Source organism: Macaca nemestrina, chromosome 4 (genome assembly GCF_043159975.1).
Source record: "Macaca nemestrina isolate mMacNem1 chromosome 4, mMacNem.hap1, whole genome shotgun sequence".
NCBI lineage: Eukaryota > Metazoa > Chordata > Mammalia > Primates > Cercopithecidae > Macaca > Macaca nemestrina.
This window is the reverse complement of record NC_092128.1, coordinates 42,001,420-42,021,784: the sequence shown is the minus strand read 5'-3', so window position 1 is coordinate 42,021,784 and position 20,365 is coordinate 42,001,420. Positions and strand designations below refer to the sequence as shown.

General features: G+C 40.7%; 1 protein-coding gene across 1 annotated transcript in view; it reads right to left on the bottom strand.

The window, feature by feature from the left end:
- The window catches only part of LOC105475541 (Wnt family member 2), a 45,886-nt gene extending 26,325 nt beyond the window's left edge, over window positions 1–19,561 (bottom strand). Inside the window, exons 1-3 of the mRNA XM_011730896.2 lie at window positions 19,343–19,561; window positions 16,994–17,220; window positions 11,502–11,779 (exon numbers count right to left, since the gene is read on the bottom strand). Coding sequence (XP_011729198.1) covers window positions 11,502–11,779; window positions 16,994–17,220; window positions 19,343–19,425 — 588 coding nt within the window. The 5' untranslated portion in view covers window positions 19,426–19,561. The remainder of the gene's footprint in view (window positions 1–11,501; window positions 11,780–16,993; window positions 17,221–19,342) is intronic.
- Window positions 19,562–20,365: the final 804 nt, after the last annotated feature.

Sequence of the window (20,365 nt, the reverse complement as noted above, 5' to 3'; positions counted from 1 at the left end):
AGTCACTGATGGAGGGACTGGAGACATTTTATTTGGATGATAAAGGAATGAGTGACTAAAGTCAAGGACCTCTGTTCTGTAGCTACACTTAAGTAAATTTTGATTCTAAAATTTTAAAACAATAAACATCTACATAATATTAACTGCACAGCCAAGAACTGTGCCAGGATTGCAGTTCATTGTCTCTGATCCAAGATCACAAACCTTGTATCAATGAAGGATGTTCTTAAAGTGAAGTTGGGTGTTTTCTCGTTCTGTTTCCTACCAAGTGCATTGGCTATCACCTCATGTTTTCCACCCTCACAATTGTCCCACCTGCCGTCACTTCTCCTCTTTTCCTGGGGGCAGCCACAGTCTTCTGTCCTTTAGTGCCAACCAGGACTGGCTCCACAGCTCAGACCTAACTTCATGCCCTGCTAGCCTGGACATGCTGTATCCTAGATGCCATGTTTTCTCTTTTGATGTATTCCTCCTTTTTGCTGCAGTACAGTGTTGAATAACTCCTTTAAGGTGGATGCATTTTCTGAATTCTTGCATGTCTGATGTGTCTTCAGTCAGCCTTCATACTTGATTAATAGCTTGGCTGGGTATAGAATTCTAGATTTAAAACTTTGAAAGTATATATCTGCAGGCTTTTGGCTTCTAATGTTGCAGATGGGAAGTCTGATATGGGAAGTGGGGGAATCTTTGAAAGTGGATTTGTTCTTATTTTCATTTTACTTCGTATTTTTCCCCTATGAAAGCTCCCAGAATCATTCCCTTATTCTTGGGTTCTGAAATATCACAATATTATTCCTCATTAATCTTGTTCAGCACTCAGCAGACCCTTTGAATCCTCTCCTCCACGTTTTTTGTTTTCTTTTTTTTTTTTTTTTTTTTTTTGAGACAGAGTTTCATTCTTGTTGGCCAGGCTGGAGTGCGATGGTGAGATCTCTGCTCACCGCAACTCTGCCTCCCAGGTTCAAGCGATTCTCCTGCCTCAGCCTCCCAGGTACCTGGGATTACAGTTGTCCACCACCATGCCCGGCTAATTTTTGTATTTTTAGTAGAGACGGGGTTTCACCATGTTGTCGAGGCTGGTCTTGAACTCCTGACCTCTGGTGATCCACCCGTCTTGGCCTCCCAAAGTGCTGCGATTACAGGCATGAACCACTGTGCCTGGCCATTTTTTTTTTTAAATGGCATTCTAATTAGCTGGTTGCCAAATTTTGGAATTGGTCCTCTATGTCACTTATGTTTTCTCTCATCTGTTTTCAGTACTTTCTTCCCAATTTCTTGAGGAAGAAATTCCATCAGAGTAACACTCCTGGCTCTTTCCAGCCCCTTACTCATTTCTCCCCAGAGGAAGAGAAGTGATTCGTCCAACTGGTAAGTTTAGAGGAAGGAGCAGGGCTTGTGTGCCTGGGTTCTTTCTCTTTGGGGATCTGGTAGCCTGTGGAAATGAGTTGTGATCAGCTCCTACCATCTAGCGTGTGGCTCCCTTGCTGCGGGGGCTCTGAGGGCCAGCCTGTGGCAGGTGAGTCTTCCTGGCTCAGGGTTGGGCTGCTCCGGAGCACCGTGCTTCCAGTCCGCTTCCTCTAGGGCAGCATTTTCTTCAATCACGAAACTGCCACTTTGAGTCCATCCATTTGTCCATTTTTCAGTTGGTTTCAAACTCAAGTGGAAAAGAGCGGGGGGCATTTATGGACCTCCTTAATAAACATTTATCTTTTGGGCTTTTTGATGTACTTTCTGAGAGGTTTATTTGGCTTTCTCTTCCAAATTCTTTCTTCTCTGATCGTTACCTTTTCAAGCCTTCCATTCTTATTTGTGGGTGTCAATATTATGTATCTCTGTGAGGAGACTGATTAGGCTATAAAAATGTTCTCTTATCCTTGAATTAACTGCTTTTTCTTCTGGAGTAATTTTCCTGCAATTTTTTCTTGTCTTTTTCTTTCATGCTGCTATATTGAATCTAATATATGATAATCCTTGGACAGTCTCTTCATATTTAAGAATGAAGTAGTAAAAAGGCATTCAGGAACTCTGGTTACAGAGGTGGGACTTGTGGACCAAAAAAATGTTGCTTACTGGTGAGTTGGCAGGACAGTGACTATTTTTTTGAGATGAGCTCTTGCTGTGTTGCCCAGTCTGAAGTGCAGTGACTATTCATAGGCACCATAATAGGGCACTACAGCCTTGAACTCCAGGGCTCACATGATCCTTCTACCTCAGCCTCCCAAACAGTTGGGACTACATGCAGATGCCACTACACCCAGGACACTGGCTCTTATGCTGAGGACTCTAACTCCAGAAAGCCTGGGATGTTAAATGCCTGCTCATGGGGAGAAGGGAGGGGTTGGGGTTCCCTATTCCATCGATGGAATTTTTAGTTATTCCCAACTTTCAGGCCTATGTTTCTCTCCAGGGCTTATTTATATCTGGGGCATTCTCAGGGCTTCTTCCCTCCCATGTTGGCAGTTGCCCCATTTGCTTTTATTCTTCTAGACTGTGGCTTCTCCATCCTTCTTTATGAGCTACAGTTTATTCATTTGCTTTCCACTTTCCATAAATTCATTAAGCTCTTTCATTTCTTTTACTATTCTTCTTATTGTCAATTTAAACCATTTTTTCCATTACTACAATTTTAATGAAGTTTGGGAGGAAGAGGGGAAACATTACATGTCCCGTTCACATCCTTGAGTCAGTTTGCATTTTGAAATGTTCTGGAAGGAGACAAGGACTGTGAGGGGAGAAAACGGTCCCATTTTATGATATACATTTCTGCACTGCTCAAGCTGTTGCTTTTGATACTATGTGCAAGCACTGTTTTTACAATAGGAAGAGAAAGAACTAGAATAAGAATCAATTACAATGACTTGCTGCCTCTTGCTAATGTGGGATACTGAAAGCTTCCGTCAGAACCTCAAGGCCATAGCCCATGACACAGTCACATCCTGGTTTCTATTTTGTCTCTTGAATCTTTCCTGAAAAGTCTCTTGTTCTACTTCCTTCTTCTTTGATTCTTAGTGCAGGTCGCTGTCAAGATTCCATTTTCAGCATTCTCATATGCTCCTGTTCTCAATTCTCCCAGCCCCCATGGTTCTCAATATCACCAACTGACCAGCACAATTTTTAATCAGTCCCCACTCCTCCCCATGTGCCTTAATCCCATCTAAGTTTTACTCCGTGGCATCCTGTCAATAAATACTTGTTCATGTGACATGGCTACACTAAAAAAGTAGTTTTTTGATGACTTCTAAGGACAGCAGGACTCTTTTGGTGTTTAGCTTCATAGAAACCATTTTTAGCTTAATATATAACTATTCTCAACAAAAACTCAATAGGTTCATAACTGTTTCAGTGCTAAAATCTTAGCAGATTTTTCATGTGGCCCTTCATTTTTTATTTATTTTGAGCATTTTAAGCCTTTGACCTGCAGAGGCTATTTTCTAATTTTAAAATTTAAGAAACTTCTATTTTTTAAAGTTCTTTTTTTCTTTTAAACAAACTTCTAGATATTAGCATTCTATACCAGATGCAGAAGTCTGTTTAAAAAAAAAAAAAAAAGGCTACAGAAGAAGAAAATACATGCATTGCATAGGCTAGAACAATTCTATTTTATATTTCTCTGCTCTAACTTTGTGTCGGAGTATAATACCAAGGCATCATATTCATTAAGTTCTTACCATATATCAAACCATGCCAAGCACTTTATATTCACTATTTTATTTAGTCCACACTACCACATAAGATATATACTATTATTATCCCATTTTATAGATAAGGATGTTGAAACACCCAGGAGTAGAGGAGCTTGCCCTAGATCTCACAGGCAGTAAGTGAGATAACCCAGCAGGCAGGATATAAGCCAAGTCTGTCTGACACCAAAGTCGACATCACTCTGCTGGTGTTTTTCATATTAGGGTTTGCCAATCTCTGGGGCTCATGTTCCTTGGATTCGTTGAGTTCTATAAGCTTTTACACTTAGTGTTTGCGTATCTAATTATAGTCTAAAAGGAATTATATTGCCAGTTATAAAGACAAACTTCTCCTAAGGAAGTTTTGGTTTCTTAAGTCAGTTCTGAAGACTGAGTCCAAGCAGCCCTTACAGTGTCTTTGTAAAACTTCTTTGTAGAACATGAGAATTTTTTTCTTGTAGGTACCTGCATTTTGCAACGTTTATGAACCCTGTGTCATGTCATGCTGATTTTCTTCCTATCAGAAAGAAGGCAGTCCATTTTATGCTGTGTGAAATATTTGCCAGCTTAACAACTTGTCTTAGAAATCCTAGTTAGAATTTATTTTAGGTCTCCATATACTGTGTCTTCACTAAATTATTTAGTTAAACTTGAGCATTTGAAGAAGTGTTAGTACTTCACTTTTTAGTTGGGTATATTCTACAAAGTCAGTAATATATTTCTGGATCTATATCAGTTTTCCTGAGGGAAACTCTCATTAAAAACATATCATTTAATTTTCAGATGCTGGCTTGAAGCCAAGTACATTTATTAACAATTAAATCCTTTTGACAGGTCCACGTCTCTAAGATAGAAGTTGCTGAAAATTGGGCCAACTCATACCTTTTAAACATACACACTCTGGAACTAAGAAAAAAAAATATTTATTAAAAAACTGTGCAGTTGATTTGCTTATGCAAACATTTATTAACTTAATAAGACATTGTGATTTCTTGAGCACTGTCATTCTTTAAAAGCAGTGACTGTGGGTGGGCTTAGCTAGAAAATATAAGGTGTGGAATTTACATTTGTGGAATTCAAGAACATTACCACTGACTAACCATATATCTAATAATTCTTATTGACTAATGAGGCAAGTCTAAAAAACATTTTCCACTAATAATAGAACTTTACATGGAGTTGTAACAATTTTGTTAAGAGTTATTCCCTGTCTTGGGACTTGACTTCTGGTTAGTTTTTGATTCATATGATAAATAAAGATCTCTAATATCAAGCACATATTATTTTGGGGTCCAACAAGACAGAGGTGAGGCTGGCAGAACTGATCTAACTTTTAAAAATGTTTTTCATTTCATGAACTAAGGAGACCAGTAAGTAAACAAATACCTACTAGGTGAAATTTATACCCCATAAAGATGCTCAAGATTGTTGAAGGGAGAGTCAGGATGAATAGGAGGTTAAAGCAACGTGGCTCTGCAGTTCAGTATGGCTTTGGCATTTTCTTTCCTATTGATATTCCCTACTGTCTAAGAGTGGGATTTCTTTGTCATCATGCCCCAGTTCTCTTAGGTCACACCCATTATTCATTTATTATTATTTATTTTAAATGGCATCAAGGGATCAATTTTTTAAAGTCTCGGCCAAACACAGTGGCTCATGCCTGTAATCCTAGCACTTTGGGAGGCTACGGCAGGAGAATCACTTGGGCCCAGGAGTTTCAGACCACCCTGGGCAACATAGTAAGACCCTGTCTCTACAAAACATTAAAAAAAAAAAAAAAGAAAAGAAAAAGAAAAATTAGTCAAGCACAGTAACATATGCCTGTGGTCTGAGCTGCTTGGGAGGCTGAGGTGGGAGGATCACTTGAGCCTTGTGCAGTGAGTCATGATTGCACCACTGCACACTCCAGCCTGGGTGACAGGTCTCAAAAAAAAAAAAAAAAAACCATCTTTTTAAAAGTCTTTATTAGAATTTGGATTTGCTTGCTTGTAAGGTTTGACTTACATGTAGTACAATATCCATTTCTGTTTACTTTGGAGGCACTTTCTGCAGGTGGAACTTAGAAGTATCTGGTCTGTCCCAGCGCCCAGTAGGCCATGCTCATGCTCAGGGGCAGGTCCTAGTGCTCTGCAGCACTCACCTTGGGTGGTGCTTGTTTGGATGGTGAGTGGAACTAGAAATTTTGGACCCCCTCACCCTCTGTGCTTCTCCACAGAAAATACAGGATGCCAAGTCAAGTTTGAATTTTAGATGATTTCAGTGAGCAAATATATTCAATTTATTTGCTGATTCTGGCCACCCTGCTAAACCTCAGTCTCCTCATATGCAAACTGTGTATAATAATGGTACCTACTCCTGAGGCTTGCTTACCACCTGGTGTATATGCATATGTATTTTATTTCATATGGCAACCCTGGTTTGGTAACTTGTGCAAGATTTTGCTCAAGTATTAGAGCCAGTTTTCTGATTCCAGGGCCTTATCCTCCATAATGCCTCAGTCAAGAACTCCTAAACTAAGAGCTCCCAATGAGTAGAGTAGCCAATCATGACATTAACTATCATGTTGAAAATGTAAATATCAACACAGTTGCCATATGCTAATTTTTTAATATTAATAAACACCCAGAAGCTTACTATATCAGTACTTATATGTATATTTAAGGCTAAAAATAAAATTCAAAGAAATACAAATTTCTCACAATTTTCCTAGTAAATCTATTTTTTTGATGTGGGATCTCACTATGTTGCCCAAGCTGGTCTCAAATGCCTGAGCTTAAGTGATCCTCCCACCTCAGTCTCCCTAGTAGCTGGGATTACAGGTGCATGCCACCTTGCCCAGTTAATTTTTTAAGTCATGAATTCAAACTTATTACAGAAGGTTTGAACTTTGATAGCTATCACTCTATCAAAGTGGACTCTAGAGAAATTAACAAATGCATGAAAATTAAACTTAAGTATTTAACTTTCTCTCCCACTGTTCAATGCCTTCCTCTTGTCTTCCTGGTGGCATCCAAATGTCTCCGCACAGTATATGAGACTCTCCAGGCTGGGTGCCGTGGCTCAAGGCCTGTAATCCCTTGAGAGGACAACTTGGGCAGATCCCTTGAGCCCAGGAGTTCGAGACCAGCCTGGGCAACATGGCAAAACCTCATCTCTACCAAAAAACAAACAAACAAGCAAAGACACCCAAAATTAGTCAGGCATGGTGGCATGTGCCTGCAGTCCCAGCTACTGAGACTGAGGTGGGAGGATCGCTTGAGCCCAGGAGGTCCAGGCTGCAGTGAGCCGAGATTGCGCCACCGCACGCACTGCAGCCTAGGTAACAAAGTGAGACCCTGTCACACACACAAAAAATAATAAATAAATAAATAAAGGACTCCAGATCTGGCTGGGACTCAAATTTTCAGCCTCAGTTCCCATTAACTCTCAGTCTTGAACTCCACCCTAGAGTTCTTGTATTCCTCAACTTTATGATACACTTCCTGCTCCAACATCTGTCTTTGTCTTGAAGTCCCTTCATCCTGGAAAGTGCTTTCCCTATCTCAACCATGGGAAATCTTTTATCTCCAGTTCAAACACCCAGTTCTTTTTTTGATACAACCATTATCTCCTCAGCTAACTGGCCATGTGGCTGATGATGTTATTATACCACATAGCATTGCTTGCCTTGCAATTGTATTACACTTGTCTCCTTGACTAAAATTTAGTTTCTTATGGTCAGGGGCTGCTTTGTTTTATTCTTTTCCACACTGATTTAGCACCAAAATGGATGCCTTTCCCAAAGTAATTCCTTAATAAATGATCTGTCGAACCAAAGTTAGTCCCAAAATACAAGAACAGAGCTCTGAATGTTGCAGTGCCGTTTGTTGAAATTTTGTGAATCCTCCAAAAAGGTTAAGGTGGTTTGGGTGTGCTCACAATGACTGGCTGTTCAATTTTCAGCACTTACAACAACTCTTCCTTGCCATTAAAAACCAATACACATTCATTTTAGAAAATGTGTGAAGACACACACAAAGGAAAAAAATCATCAGTAAACTACCTTCCAAGGGTAGTTTACTGGATTTCCCCCCGTACATATAGAAATATTGTTTGTTTCCTCAGAAATACTCAAGAAAGGCAATATGGAAATGTAGATAAGGGCACATGGGAGAACAGGGGCGGATGTGAACTCCCAGGATCTAGTACTCTGTGATTCTATGACCCTGGTTTAGTCTCTCTATCCCTCTCAGGGCCAGTTTCTCATCTGAAAAGTAGAAATATGAATGCTCTTTTTTATTCCTACAGGGGTTTTGGAAAGATCAAATTATAAAACATTTGACAGTATTTTGTAAATTGAAAAATACTATATGTCTGGTTTTATAAGTATGTTAACTGAATAGAAGATGACTCTATAGATAGATGGAGTGATCAGATTGAATCCTAAATAATAATTCCAGGTGGATGGACTTCTGCCTAGCTCTGTTACCTGACTTACAAATAATCTTAACTTCACAGAAGGGAAAGGAACTTTTATTAAGCATCTATTACATGCCAGGTTCTGTGCTATCTGCCTTACACTTGTCTTCCTGTAGCACCACAAAATGCCCTTTCATACATGAGAAAAACAGATTCAGTGAGCAAAGCCACTGATATTGTAAGATTAGAACCAAGGTGCATCTGATTTGAAGTCCCATGTTCTTTTCTATTTTTCAGTTAGAGGCACCTTTTAGGGAAAGCATTTTCATGGAATTCCTCTTATTCTTGTGGAAATTCTTACTCTTATAGAAACTTTCAGAGTGATGGAAGGGCAGTAAGATTGGGAACATGAGTTATTTTGATACAGATTCCCTTAGGAACGTTTAAAGAAGTTGTGATTATTTCATTATTTCATCTTGGAAGAAACAGTGAACTAACTTTTTTGTTTGTCTGTTTTGTGTTTTTGAGACAGGGTCTCGTGCTGTCACCCAGGCTGGAATGCTGTGGTGCGATCAAGACTCACTGCAGCCTCAACCTCCTTGGCTCACGTGATCCTCCCACCTCAGCCTCTTGAGTAGCTGGGAATAGTAGCTGAATAGCTGTGGTAGTAGCACTACCACACCTGGCTAATTTTTTGTATTTTTGTGTAGAGACAGAGTTTCACCATGTTGCCCAGGCTGGAAGAGTGGACAAATTTAAAAAGTGCTTGTTTACAAGCTCATTAAAGGAAATAAATGGCAGATGTTGACCTTTTGCATGTAATTTACCTAAAAATATCTTAAAATATAATTTGGAAGTTTTTGTAGCATGGCTTCTTTAGACCTAAACAGAGCTGCTGAAGGATGTTATAGAATTTCCTTCTTGATAAAATATTTGTTTTGAACAAGACAGGCTTATCTTTTTGGTACTTATTCATAGTCCTAATTGGAGGTGGAAAACTAGACTCAATCAAGGATGAGCATTCAAGTAAACATGGAAGAAAAAAATCATTATAAATTCTGCTGAAACTGTGATTAAAATAAATGATATAGCACAGAGGATCTAAAATGATATTACAGTACAGAGACACATGAGGGTGCTCTAACCAACTGCTATAATAAATAAATTGTTCAAATATTGGGGAAAAATTAAGGCCCGTGGTGAATGGCAGTGATGAATTCTGACTTTTAACATTAGCTAAACAGAACAATCTCAGAATAGATGGTGTTTTAAAAATAAAATTTATTGCTCTCCCCTACCTCTCCCAGTTTAAAAAGTAGATGTTCATATTGGCCAATTTGGAAAATACTGAAAAGCACAGAGAAGAAGAAACAAAGTGGACTGATGTTACCGTCAGCCCTGGGAGGTGGGGGCTTTCTAGAGCCTAGAGCCAAGCCAGTTGGAGGCTTAGCTCAGGAGGCCTGCCTTCAAACACAAGCCCAGCCTGTTCTCATTTTGATTCCACAGACCTTCTGCTAGTACGAAGGGGGAGTAGAGACTGGGGGTCTAATGACCGCAAGAAGAGAATTAGAGACGCATGTTTATCTCAATACATTTACTCTCATTAAAGTTCATATTCACTGACATCATGCATCTCCTTGAAAAAGCCTGCCCACCCACCATTAATTAAAGCCACATTTTAAAAAGTCAGCGTGTGCACTTTTATTCCAATCAAAAGTAGCCTCCTAAGTTTTGCAGAGCAGGCAGGAGAATATCTGAGGCCTGACAGCTGTTCACCTCTACATGGTGAAGAATCATGTGATTTACATTAAAAGTTGTGTTTATTCAGGGCCTAAAATATAATAGGTATGATCTATTGTCTTGAAGAGTTGAAACATTCAATATCTAATGACCTATTTAGTGAAATTAACATTTATTTTGATAAGCCAATGTTCTTTTGGATACAATATCTGACCATATGCTTTTATCTTTCCAAATAGAGAAATCTACCATATACCCTGTTTGAATGATTAAGCAGCACACTCCTATCAAAGACACCACACTTTATAACTTATACATGCACTATCAATGTTAGGACAAAGGTCAGTGTAAATTTTTTTATCCAAATCATTGCACAAACGGTAATTACCAATAGTTGTAGGATTGCAAAACCATAGTCTATTTTCTTGGCAGTAGTGACTGTAAGTTCATAAATTCATGAAAATTAGGAATGTTGATTTTTAAAGTTCAAGAAAGGTACTATTTGTAAACAGTTCAGGTCACACTCATGTTATACCATGTGCTAAGCAAGAGTTCTTTCCTTCCAACTTCCTTTGAATGAGATTTGTTCTCTCCAGGAGCCTAGTAAAGGGGTTTTCATCCATTCTTTTCTATTATTTTTCCTATTAAAGCCCCCCCAGGGACCGTTCAATTTTATGCTGATTTTTCTTTATATATTAATATCAAACACATTTTTATGTTGTGGTGATAAAAGACAAATTATGGTTATCTCTTCCTATTGGCAATTAGATTATTCTAGAATAGTTCTGAACAAATATTTGATTCACCCAGCCAGTTAATGCTTTCCACACAAAAGTATCAAGTACAGCATTACATTCTGTAGTTATTCTGGTCATACCACCATACCAAAAGACATGGGTCATCAATGGGTCGGAACATTGGCATTGAAATGGTTTAATCCTAGGGTAAAGCACCCCTGGACTAGGTGTTGAAACCTGACTTTCTAGTCCTTTCTACTAACTTCCTTGTGACCTTGAGTACCTTGAGGGCCTCAGTTTCCTCATTTAACAAATGGTGGTTAGAGGGGGAACACTGACTGGAGCCCAGGAAGTTAATCAGGTCTAGAGGAGAAGGGGACAGAATACCCTTTGGGGATCATGTCTTCCCCTGGTCCACTCACTTATCCAGCACCAGAAACAACAAGGTGGGGCTTTTATGAGTGAGACTTGGGTCAGGTTCCAAAAGAGGGCATCCCTAAATCTAGAAGAAGCCAACGAATCATGCTTGGTGAGTTGTTCTCATGATACATGTAAGAAAAGATGCTCTGGGTCTTTACATCCCTTAGATATAAGCATTCAATGTACCGTTGCTATGTAGGATGAAGCACTATCCTAACCCACAGATCGTATCTTCTGCTTAAATGATTAGTGTCCAGAGGGACCATAAAAGACTTGAATCAACACAATGCCAAACGCAATGGGTGGACACCTTCAACTAGCTGTAGGAAGGAAGGTGGAGTGTGGGTGGGAATATTTCAACCTAGTTGTTGGTATTCTTCAGAACAAACAGCAAATGGCTAGCGGATAGTAGGAAGTTGTGACTACACAGCATTTTATCAATTCTAGGAAAGTTTAAAATAAGCTCTGCCTAAGTGGTTTATAAAGCCATGCAGCCTACAAAATGAACACCGTTGCATTTCCGTACCTTCCTGCCAGCTCTGTTGTTATGAAGATTCATCAGGGCTCTGGCATCCTTTCCTTTCCTTTCCTTGGCATCCACGAATGCGCGGGCAAATTTGATCCCATAGTCAATGTTATCACTGCAGCCACCCCAATCAAAAATGCCCTTGCTGTCCTTGGCGCTTCCCATCTTCTTTGGATCACAGGAACAGGATTTTACTTCTCCTTGGCTACAGGCCCTGGTGATGGCAAATACAACTCCAGCTGAGGAGATGGCATAAACAAAGGCAGATTCCCGACTACCTGAAACAAAAATGCTTTTCTTAAAAGTGGTCCGGTAGCACTATTTCTGAATAACTTTCATATGATAATTGTTTAATACTTGCTCTGTTTCAGACAACCTTTGCCACTAGACAACAAGGTACTGATATTCTTGAAGGGTTCTTTTCCAGAGCCTGGGCTCTTTCTTTAATATGAATCATCTCTATCTAATAGAAGTTTTTGTCAATTTAGATATCTATATGGCAGCTCTTCTTAAATAAGGAGTATCAAAGAAAAAGATGGCCTTGCCCAGCTCCTGGCTTCACATTAGTCTCAAACACAGGCTTGCCCTGTTTCAACAGAGAGCTCCAGATGTCCTAGAAGAGAGGAGCATAGCATCTCTAGGCCTTTTTCTTTACTTTACAGTCTGAATGCTACAATTCTATCATTCCGCAATATAGTTGGGAACTCATGGCACCACAGCTTTCCTCAAAAAATCCTTCCAAACCTCCAGGACTTCCTGAAGATACTCATATGCATTTAAATTATTGAGAATGAAATACTGAATTCAAAGAAATCTAGGGACCAAGGTGGGAAGAGAATTCTGGCAGTAACCAGCCCCTTGCATTAACACGGGAGAGCTTTGGCTTGGCATTGACTTTCATAAGTAATTGAGAGATTGCTGAAGGCAATATGCAATATCCTTGAGTTACATACTATATGTCTAACTATTAAGGTGAATTTACTTTCTTCTGGAACACCTGCACTAATCACTGGTATTGGGTAAAAGACAGTGAAAAGTTTTTCTTTGGTTTTTCTGGAAGGAAACAAATTTACCGCCTATAATTAGACTTGGGCAAGAACCCTTTGGGGTGCTTTCTTAGAATTGTTCTTTATTAGAGCACAGGCTACTTTCACTTACAGGCTGAAAGGTACATATTTCAGTGCAATAACTACATTAAATTATTTTAATAATCTGTAGTAACTCATAACACGGTGTTGTGGTATAGTGACAGATATAAGGCTCTTTAGGGTCCGTGTGCACCTCATTTTTCAAGTGGAGCTGTATTTCATTGTTATTAGCATGCCCTTTTATTAATGGTTGCTGCAGCAAATATATTAACAATCAAAATAGAAGCTGGACAACCTAATGCCAATGCAAGGCAGAAAACAGAGAACCATTCGGTGATTCAATATGTCAAGAGGAGTGTGACTTTTTGAACCACACAGCTGGGAGAGCAAACCACCTTTTCGCATTGAAGCCCTGCTTGTTTCCGTTTGTCATTCAGTGTTAAAATTTATTATACGTCCCTTGCAATATTTGCTCTGCTAGTCTCATTATTAAAAATCAGGAAAACATATCTACACCATATTAAATGGCACTTACCTCAGCCTTCAGAAAATATTTACCCCCCAAACCTCTAACCATCAAAAAAGGAATCAATCATGCCCTGTAGTTAGGTAAAATCAATTACATGACTATTCGCCATAGGTAGCAGGTAGTCCTCCCCAGAGGAAATATGATGGTTATGAGAGCTATTTTAAAGAGTCCCAGCTTATACTATATAGATCACAGATATTCTAAGTGGAATTGAGATGTTTTGTAAAAGAAGGTGACTAATACATGCTAATGTGACTTAATCTCAGGTAGTGGCTTTCAGATAAATAAAACTTTTATTATATCCATTTTACAGTTTAGGAAAATACCTTTTCCATAGTTACCCCATTTATCTTCTAAAGCTTCATTTGGGATTTAGAAGCCAGTGCCCATGTTTAGAGAGATCACATAGAGGAGGAAATTCCCAAAAGCTGAAGTATGTAGCACTAGTCTTATTTTTTAAGGAGAAAGAAGAGACATTTTATGAGGTGGTCTGTTACGGGAAAGGCATGGAAGATGGGGATGATAGTATATCAGGTAACCAGACAGTACTTTGAAAGCAACAAGAGAAATAAATTGTCTAGGTGCAGAATTCATCCTAGTATAACTTGGAAACAATTACATGTTGACTGAAAGCAAACAAATCACAATCTGCTTCATTTCAGAAATAATTTCCAAAGTAAAAATATGACTTTTCTAAATATTTGTCATTTATTATTCAAACACATTACTAAATAGCTAGATGTTCCTTTATTTAAATTAAAAATTTAGCACATTGACTGGGTTTTTCATTTTACCTCCAGATGGTTTGGTACCATGTAGATATAGCCCTAAGATGTTTTCAGTTAAGTGTTTAGATGAATCACTAAAATGTTATGTGTGAAGTAGTAGCACATTTCAAGAGCTGGCTTTGTAACAAAACAAATTTTGATCTTGGGCCTCTTCTTAGAAAGATTCTTTTTAAAGCTATCACAAAATGAAACAAAATCCAAATCTAAGTGGTGACATCTACATTTCCCAATGTGTTGCTATTGAAGTTTCTCTAATTTTTGTATGGAGATAAATCAAGCAATGTCTGTTAAGTACATAGGCACAGTTTTTATTTGGGGTAGAGGGATTGTTACCTAGGAAGGCAAAACTCTAGAAGCTAGGGTTTCTTGAAGGTTATGGGTTGTTTGACTCTCTTTAAAGTATTTGCTTTATAAAAAAATATTTATAAGGATGAGACCTAATTACCTTTGTGTTTTCTAAGGCTAATTCTAGAATTTTGGAGGTGCATTCTTGCAGGAATATTTTTAGATTTGCTAGTTCTGTCCTTGTTTCTCTGCCTGTGACTGGTAACTGTCTGTTGAATGAGTAAATTACAAATGTTTCTAAAAATTGTTCTGTCTTACTCTGACTCTCTAAAGCCAAACAGGCAAATTTTCTCCATTTCTCTATGACCATGGGACATTTTGGTAATTTTATGTTCTTCTTATAAATGGTCTTGCCTGTTGCCTTTCCTATTCATCTATGAGCATATTTAGGTGTCCACAACTCTAAGATGTAACTTTCTCTCTAAGCAACTAATTGTAGAAATCTTTGGATAGCTTCATTGGAATTTCTTGATTATTTCCAAGATGAGCTGCTTTAGGCCAAATTCAGCCCTCCCATAACCAACACAAAATCATCACTGACAGTCATAATAGTTTGCATAAATGTTTGAGAGGGAACCTGGCCTTCTGTGAAGAATGGAAAGAAATTGTGTAGCATGAGTGGTTTAAGTTCTGAGTACTTTGGCAAAGTATCCTGCTTCATTTGAAAAAAAATCTGACGGAAGTATGAGTTAGAATCTCTTATTTACCTGAGGCCTAGACTAAGTTAAACTAGTTCTGTTTCCTCCAGTCCTGTCACCCAGGCTGGAATGCAGCAGCAAGATATTGTCTCACTGCAACCTCCTCCTCCCAGGTTAAGTGATTTTCATGCCTCAGCCTCCCAAGTAGCTGGGATTAAGGGCATGTACCACTACACCCATGGGGTTTTACCATGTTGGTCAGGCTGATCTCGAACTCCTGGCCTCAAGTGATCTGCCTACCTCGGTCTCCCAAAGTGTTGGGATTACAGGAGTGAGCCTGGCTGTTGCCTCTAGTTCTAACCTCCTTCCTCTCAGCAATTCTATAGCTCTGAAGAAACTAATAGTGTCAAGATTAAGTTACAGTATTTTATGAATGAATCCCCAGCTTTGATGGATATATTTTCTTTAGGATCACTGGTCAATATTGCTTCCTTTGATATGTGATCTAAAGGTTTTATTCAAAGATGTAGACACCTTAATACATCCAGAGATGATCATATTATAAATGAGATGCATATCTAATTTGAAATCATTGCAAAGTGGTTGTAAGCACTTTGAAAAAAAATCCTGATACGTTTAAACACTGAGAGCCATGCATAATCTATCCAAAGATTACTTGTTCTAGATATTTGCAAACTCTCTTTGACAAGGTCCAGTTTCTTTAATTGATTCACTGTGAGATAATCTAGGTGAAGTCTTAAAATTCCATGAAGCTGAAATTTATTATTAACCTTTCAAAAATTTGCGATGTCATATCGAAACTCCAAAAGGAATGCAGAAGAATATAGTTCTTAAACTAGAGAATAAAATTGCAGAATATTGCAGTAAATTAACTTTAGGGATACTCTAAGAATGAGAGTACTACGCCCTTGGGGGATTTTAGAGACATTCAGTTATGCATTTGGCCTCATAAAACCCTAGGGCTGTGATGATTACATGATAGAAACACCCTCTGTTAAGCATTACCAAGTGCACATTCCGGATGATTTTCTTAGGAATTGGGGGGGGGGTAGGCAAAAAACAAGTATAAAGTTTCCTATTTTGGGGGTTTGCACATAAACTGCTGTGTTATCAGTCAGATTTTCGAATAGCAAATGGGCTGTGGTAGTTCTTGGAGAATGCTAATAATGCCAGGTTAGCAGATGGGCATTATTTGAAAATAAAATATGATTTTCAATTAATTTTCTTTAATTTTGCATTAGCTAGCAAGCTACTTTCCATATTCAGAACTTTTAAGAAGTTTGCTACGTAATTAGAACATGTTTAAGGTTCCTGTTAAGGAAGAAAAAACCTCTATGGATTCATGTTTCCCACCTCTATCCCCCATAGCTATCCTTATTGCTTAAAATGTAACTGGAAAATAATAAGTACCCACTACAAGTTTATCCACTCATTCATCATAATGAATGGGCAGGGCCCGCAATACACAAGGCACCAAGCAAGGTACAGGGAATATAGGTTAGTTTCTGCTCTTAAAGAATTTACAATCTGTTGGTAGGAAAAATGTTGAATTTAGTCACAGAGTGACTCAAGGCTGAGTAGCTGAATGGAAGGTGAAAAGTGGTGAGTAGAGATTTGTCTCTGCTTCTTAATAACACTTACGTGGTGTTTTTGCAATGCTGATCATCTTTTGCTGAGAAAAGATTTGAAGATTCTATCCTGATGATCTGCTCAAATTCTTCTGAAGGAAGCCCCAGAAAGACAAGGAAAAAGTCAAAAGAGACTTGTGGCTCCTTCTCTCGTCTCTTAGAGACGAAATCTGAACCTGGAGGATGTGTCGTATTGAAGGGATGGACAGAGCAAAGAGTGAAAAGACAACAACCTGGGGTTCTACTTCTTCCTTTTAATTCACCTCTTGTAAGCCTCTAGACATGTTCCTTGATTTCTCTAGTCCTCACCTATAAAACAGGGACAATGACGCCCAACAGAACAAACTTCCGACGGAAGAAAATGCAATAGAAGATAAGCAGGGTCTCTGAAGACAGGGTGAGGGAGCTGTGCATGAGTAGAGAGCCATAGGGCTGGGTGAAGGCAGGGGACTTACTTCGGAGTAGGACCCTGCCAAAGAGGCTGTGATCCCTGTCCAGGGTGTTGCAATTCCAGCGGTGCTGGCGGAACTGGTGCTGGCATTCCGCTGTCCACTCGGCCACGCCCTGGCTAATGGCACGCATCACATCTGGATGTCGGTGACACAGCTGCCGCTGGCTGCTCACCAGGCCTGGCACATTATCGCACATCACCCTGGAGGAGCCACCTGTAGCTCTCATGTACCTATAAGGGACAAACCAACACAGAGGTGAGGGCAACGTGAACAGAGAGGCCTGACTCGGTGCTCCTGGGAGACTAAGGAGTTCAAAGCACTTTTCAAATATGAATTCCTTATCCTTCTGGTGGTATTAGAAAGCAAGGGTTTTTACTTTTTAAATGTAGTGGAGAAACAGCCAAGGCAGGCAGGCATAGTGAGTGATCTTGCAGAAGTCATCCCCAAAATGCTGTGATGACTTCTGTTGGACATGAAGCTAGGTCCACCAGATGATGCTCTGGGCGGGGGGACAGAGGCAAGGTCGGCATCTGGAGAAATGAATGATGGGTAAGAAGCAATGTGTCTTAGGGAGAATGTGTGGAAGACTTTTCTCAAGAAGGTTCAGATCTCAGTGACACAATGTGTCTGGACTTGGCTTTGAGGGAAGCTGACCTTAGAAGCTCTTCGTTCCCATTTATTTGACAGAATGTCTTAAGAACTGTCTGTATCTGTCTAATCAACACCTGCTGGTATCTGATGTTACACTCTCCTCACAGACAGGCTGTTCTTTCCTTACTGAAGAGCCTTTTAAACATTTCCATTTTGTAGCTCTTTTTGGCTTTTATAAAGATCCTTTGGAAAAAATTCTTTCTATTGTTATTAAGGACACTAAATGTTTGGAAGAATCAAACAGTGTTATAGCTCCATAAAGTACTTTTTGAAAAGAAACTTTAACAAAAAATTACATCATCATCTCTACCCAGATGTTCTCTATTAGTCGTGAAATGTTTAGAAAGGTACCTTTTATATAACCCAAGCTGCCATAGGTGTCTTTTGAAGCGATCAAACAAGGAGAATGTCTTTTTCTTGTATTTTCATTATTTTATATGATCATAAAATCGTTACAGCTGTGACTTCCAAAAAATATATTTAAGTGACAGCTGAGAGACAATGTGACAAAAAGCCCGAGCAATAAATAATGTTTATACACCCATGGAAACAGAAATAGTCATTTTATTGAAAAATGGTCAGTCTGATAAATCAATCTTTGATCCTGTGTCAGCAATGTCAAGGCTAAACGCCTCCCTGTTCAAAGCCGGCTTAGGAAGGAATTGAACCCCTCTTCCCATCAGCGCATTGCCTTGCTCCTTTGAAGAGCTCCAGTGTCTTCCTAAACATTTCCCTGCTCTAGACTGTGATTGAGCTGAGACCCCTTACCAGATTCTTTAAAAATTAGCCTACAATAACGGGTCTCTCTGAATCAATATTTTAATATCTGTTCTGAAACTTTTAGGTGCAAGGAAATTACAGGGCTATCAACTCTATCTCTTTCCAAGACCAGAAAGTCGGCAGATGAAGAACAGTTTCTAGATGGGGAAGGAATCTGCCTTTGGAACTTTTAGCGACCTGTTATGGTTCAACATTCCATCACTATGCAAAAATAAATAAATTGCAGACCAAAGTACAAAGGAAAGCAGCAAAGTTACTCTTTGCGGGGACGGTTGTGAACAGGGTAACATCTTAGAGACAGACCCGGGGTTGTAGCTTTGCATTAAAGCCATAGTCTCTACCTGGAGGCAGCAAAATGTTCTTCCGCCCCACTGGGGTGAACCTGGAATGTGGAAGGACGGGAAATAATACAAAATCACACGCTTTGGGTTCTACAACTCCTGACTGCCTGAATTGGCCCGTCGATTTACCTTGAGGCAGTTTTGGGAGGGGGGTGGGGCGGGGGAGGCGGTTGTAGTTTTCAAGGTGAATTTACACACACACACACACACACACACACACACACACACACACACACACACACACGTCTGTGCTAGAGCTGGAGACCGGGCTAGCACGTCTCTCAACAGGATAAGAAATCGGCTGATTTTGCTGTCGCTCAGCTGGATCCAAATAAACCAAACATCGGAACTCTCGTTTGGTGGGGGAATGTGGTTTTATGGAGTTGTCAAAGCTGAAATGATCTTCCGGGAAAAGAGAAGGGGCTCACCACGGGGCGATAAGAGGGCAGTAGCCAGGGTTCGGGCCAGAATCCGAGACTGCTGCGGCCGCGGGGAAACGCAGCCAGGAAGGGTCTATGTGGCCAATGAGGTCCCCACTCCGATCTCCAAAATACCCCCGCGGTCGCGCGCGTGTACTTACCACCATGAAGAGTTGACCTCGGGGGTGAGCCAGGTCAAGAGCAGAGGGAGCCAGAGCCAGATTCCACCGAGAGGGGCGTTCATATTAACCCCCTTGCGTCTGCATCAGGTCAGACTCCGTGTGCGGGCGCCATGCGTGCCCAGAGCAGAAGCGCTCAGCTCCGGGAGCGCCTCGTCACGGCCGCCGGCGCCTCGCCGCGCCCCCGCCCCCCGCTCGCGTCTGCGACGAGTGGCGAGACTCGCTGATAAAGTTTCAAACGATGGGCCAGGCGAGCGATAAAGGCCAGCCCGGGCCGCCTCGCCCACAGCCCAATTCCCCAGGCGCGGCGAGCGCCTGCAGCCCGAAAGCTCTGCGCGCCTCCCGCGCGCCCCTGTCCGCTCTGCTCCCCTCCGGGCGCAGCCGAGGGAGGGGGTGCTGCGCCTGGCGGGGGTGGGGAGAAGCGCGGGGTTTTAGACAAGGGTGCATGAAATGATGGCAAGAGATGTCTGGGGATGAGGTGAGGCGGGGAAGGGGGAACACCGCAGCATGGTTACGAGCACACGCGAATACAGGCACCTTTAGGGAAGCTGGGGCGAAGAGCATCCGTGGGCTGTAGGAGCGCGCGGTCCGGATTGCCGAGGCCACCCGCTGGCAAACAAGTCCCTGAGCGTGCAATGTGGGGCAACGAGGAAGGGGGCTGGGGGATAAGGAGATTACTATGCATGGGATACAAGAATCCGGAGATGATTCTCAACTCATTGCTTCGCTTCTCTCCCTGACGCTGGGATGAAGAGCTAGCACTTGTAAATTTGGAGCTGCCGCGTCTATGCAGGGCAAGATTAGGGAGGGGCCAGGCCTCAGCGAAATGACCTGTTGGCTTTGATTCCTTGGTGCTGGGCTTATATACAGAGCCCACAGGGAGGGGAACTTGGAGGGTACATTACCCTCGGGACCTAACCCAGCAGTATCTGCCAAAGTACCCAGGAAAGATGCAGTTTTTACGCACATCCAGCTCCTCTCCGGAGCTGCGGAGCGCAAAAGATC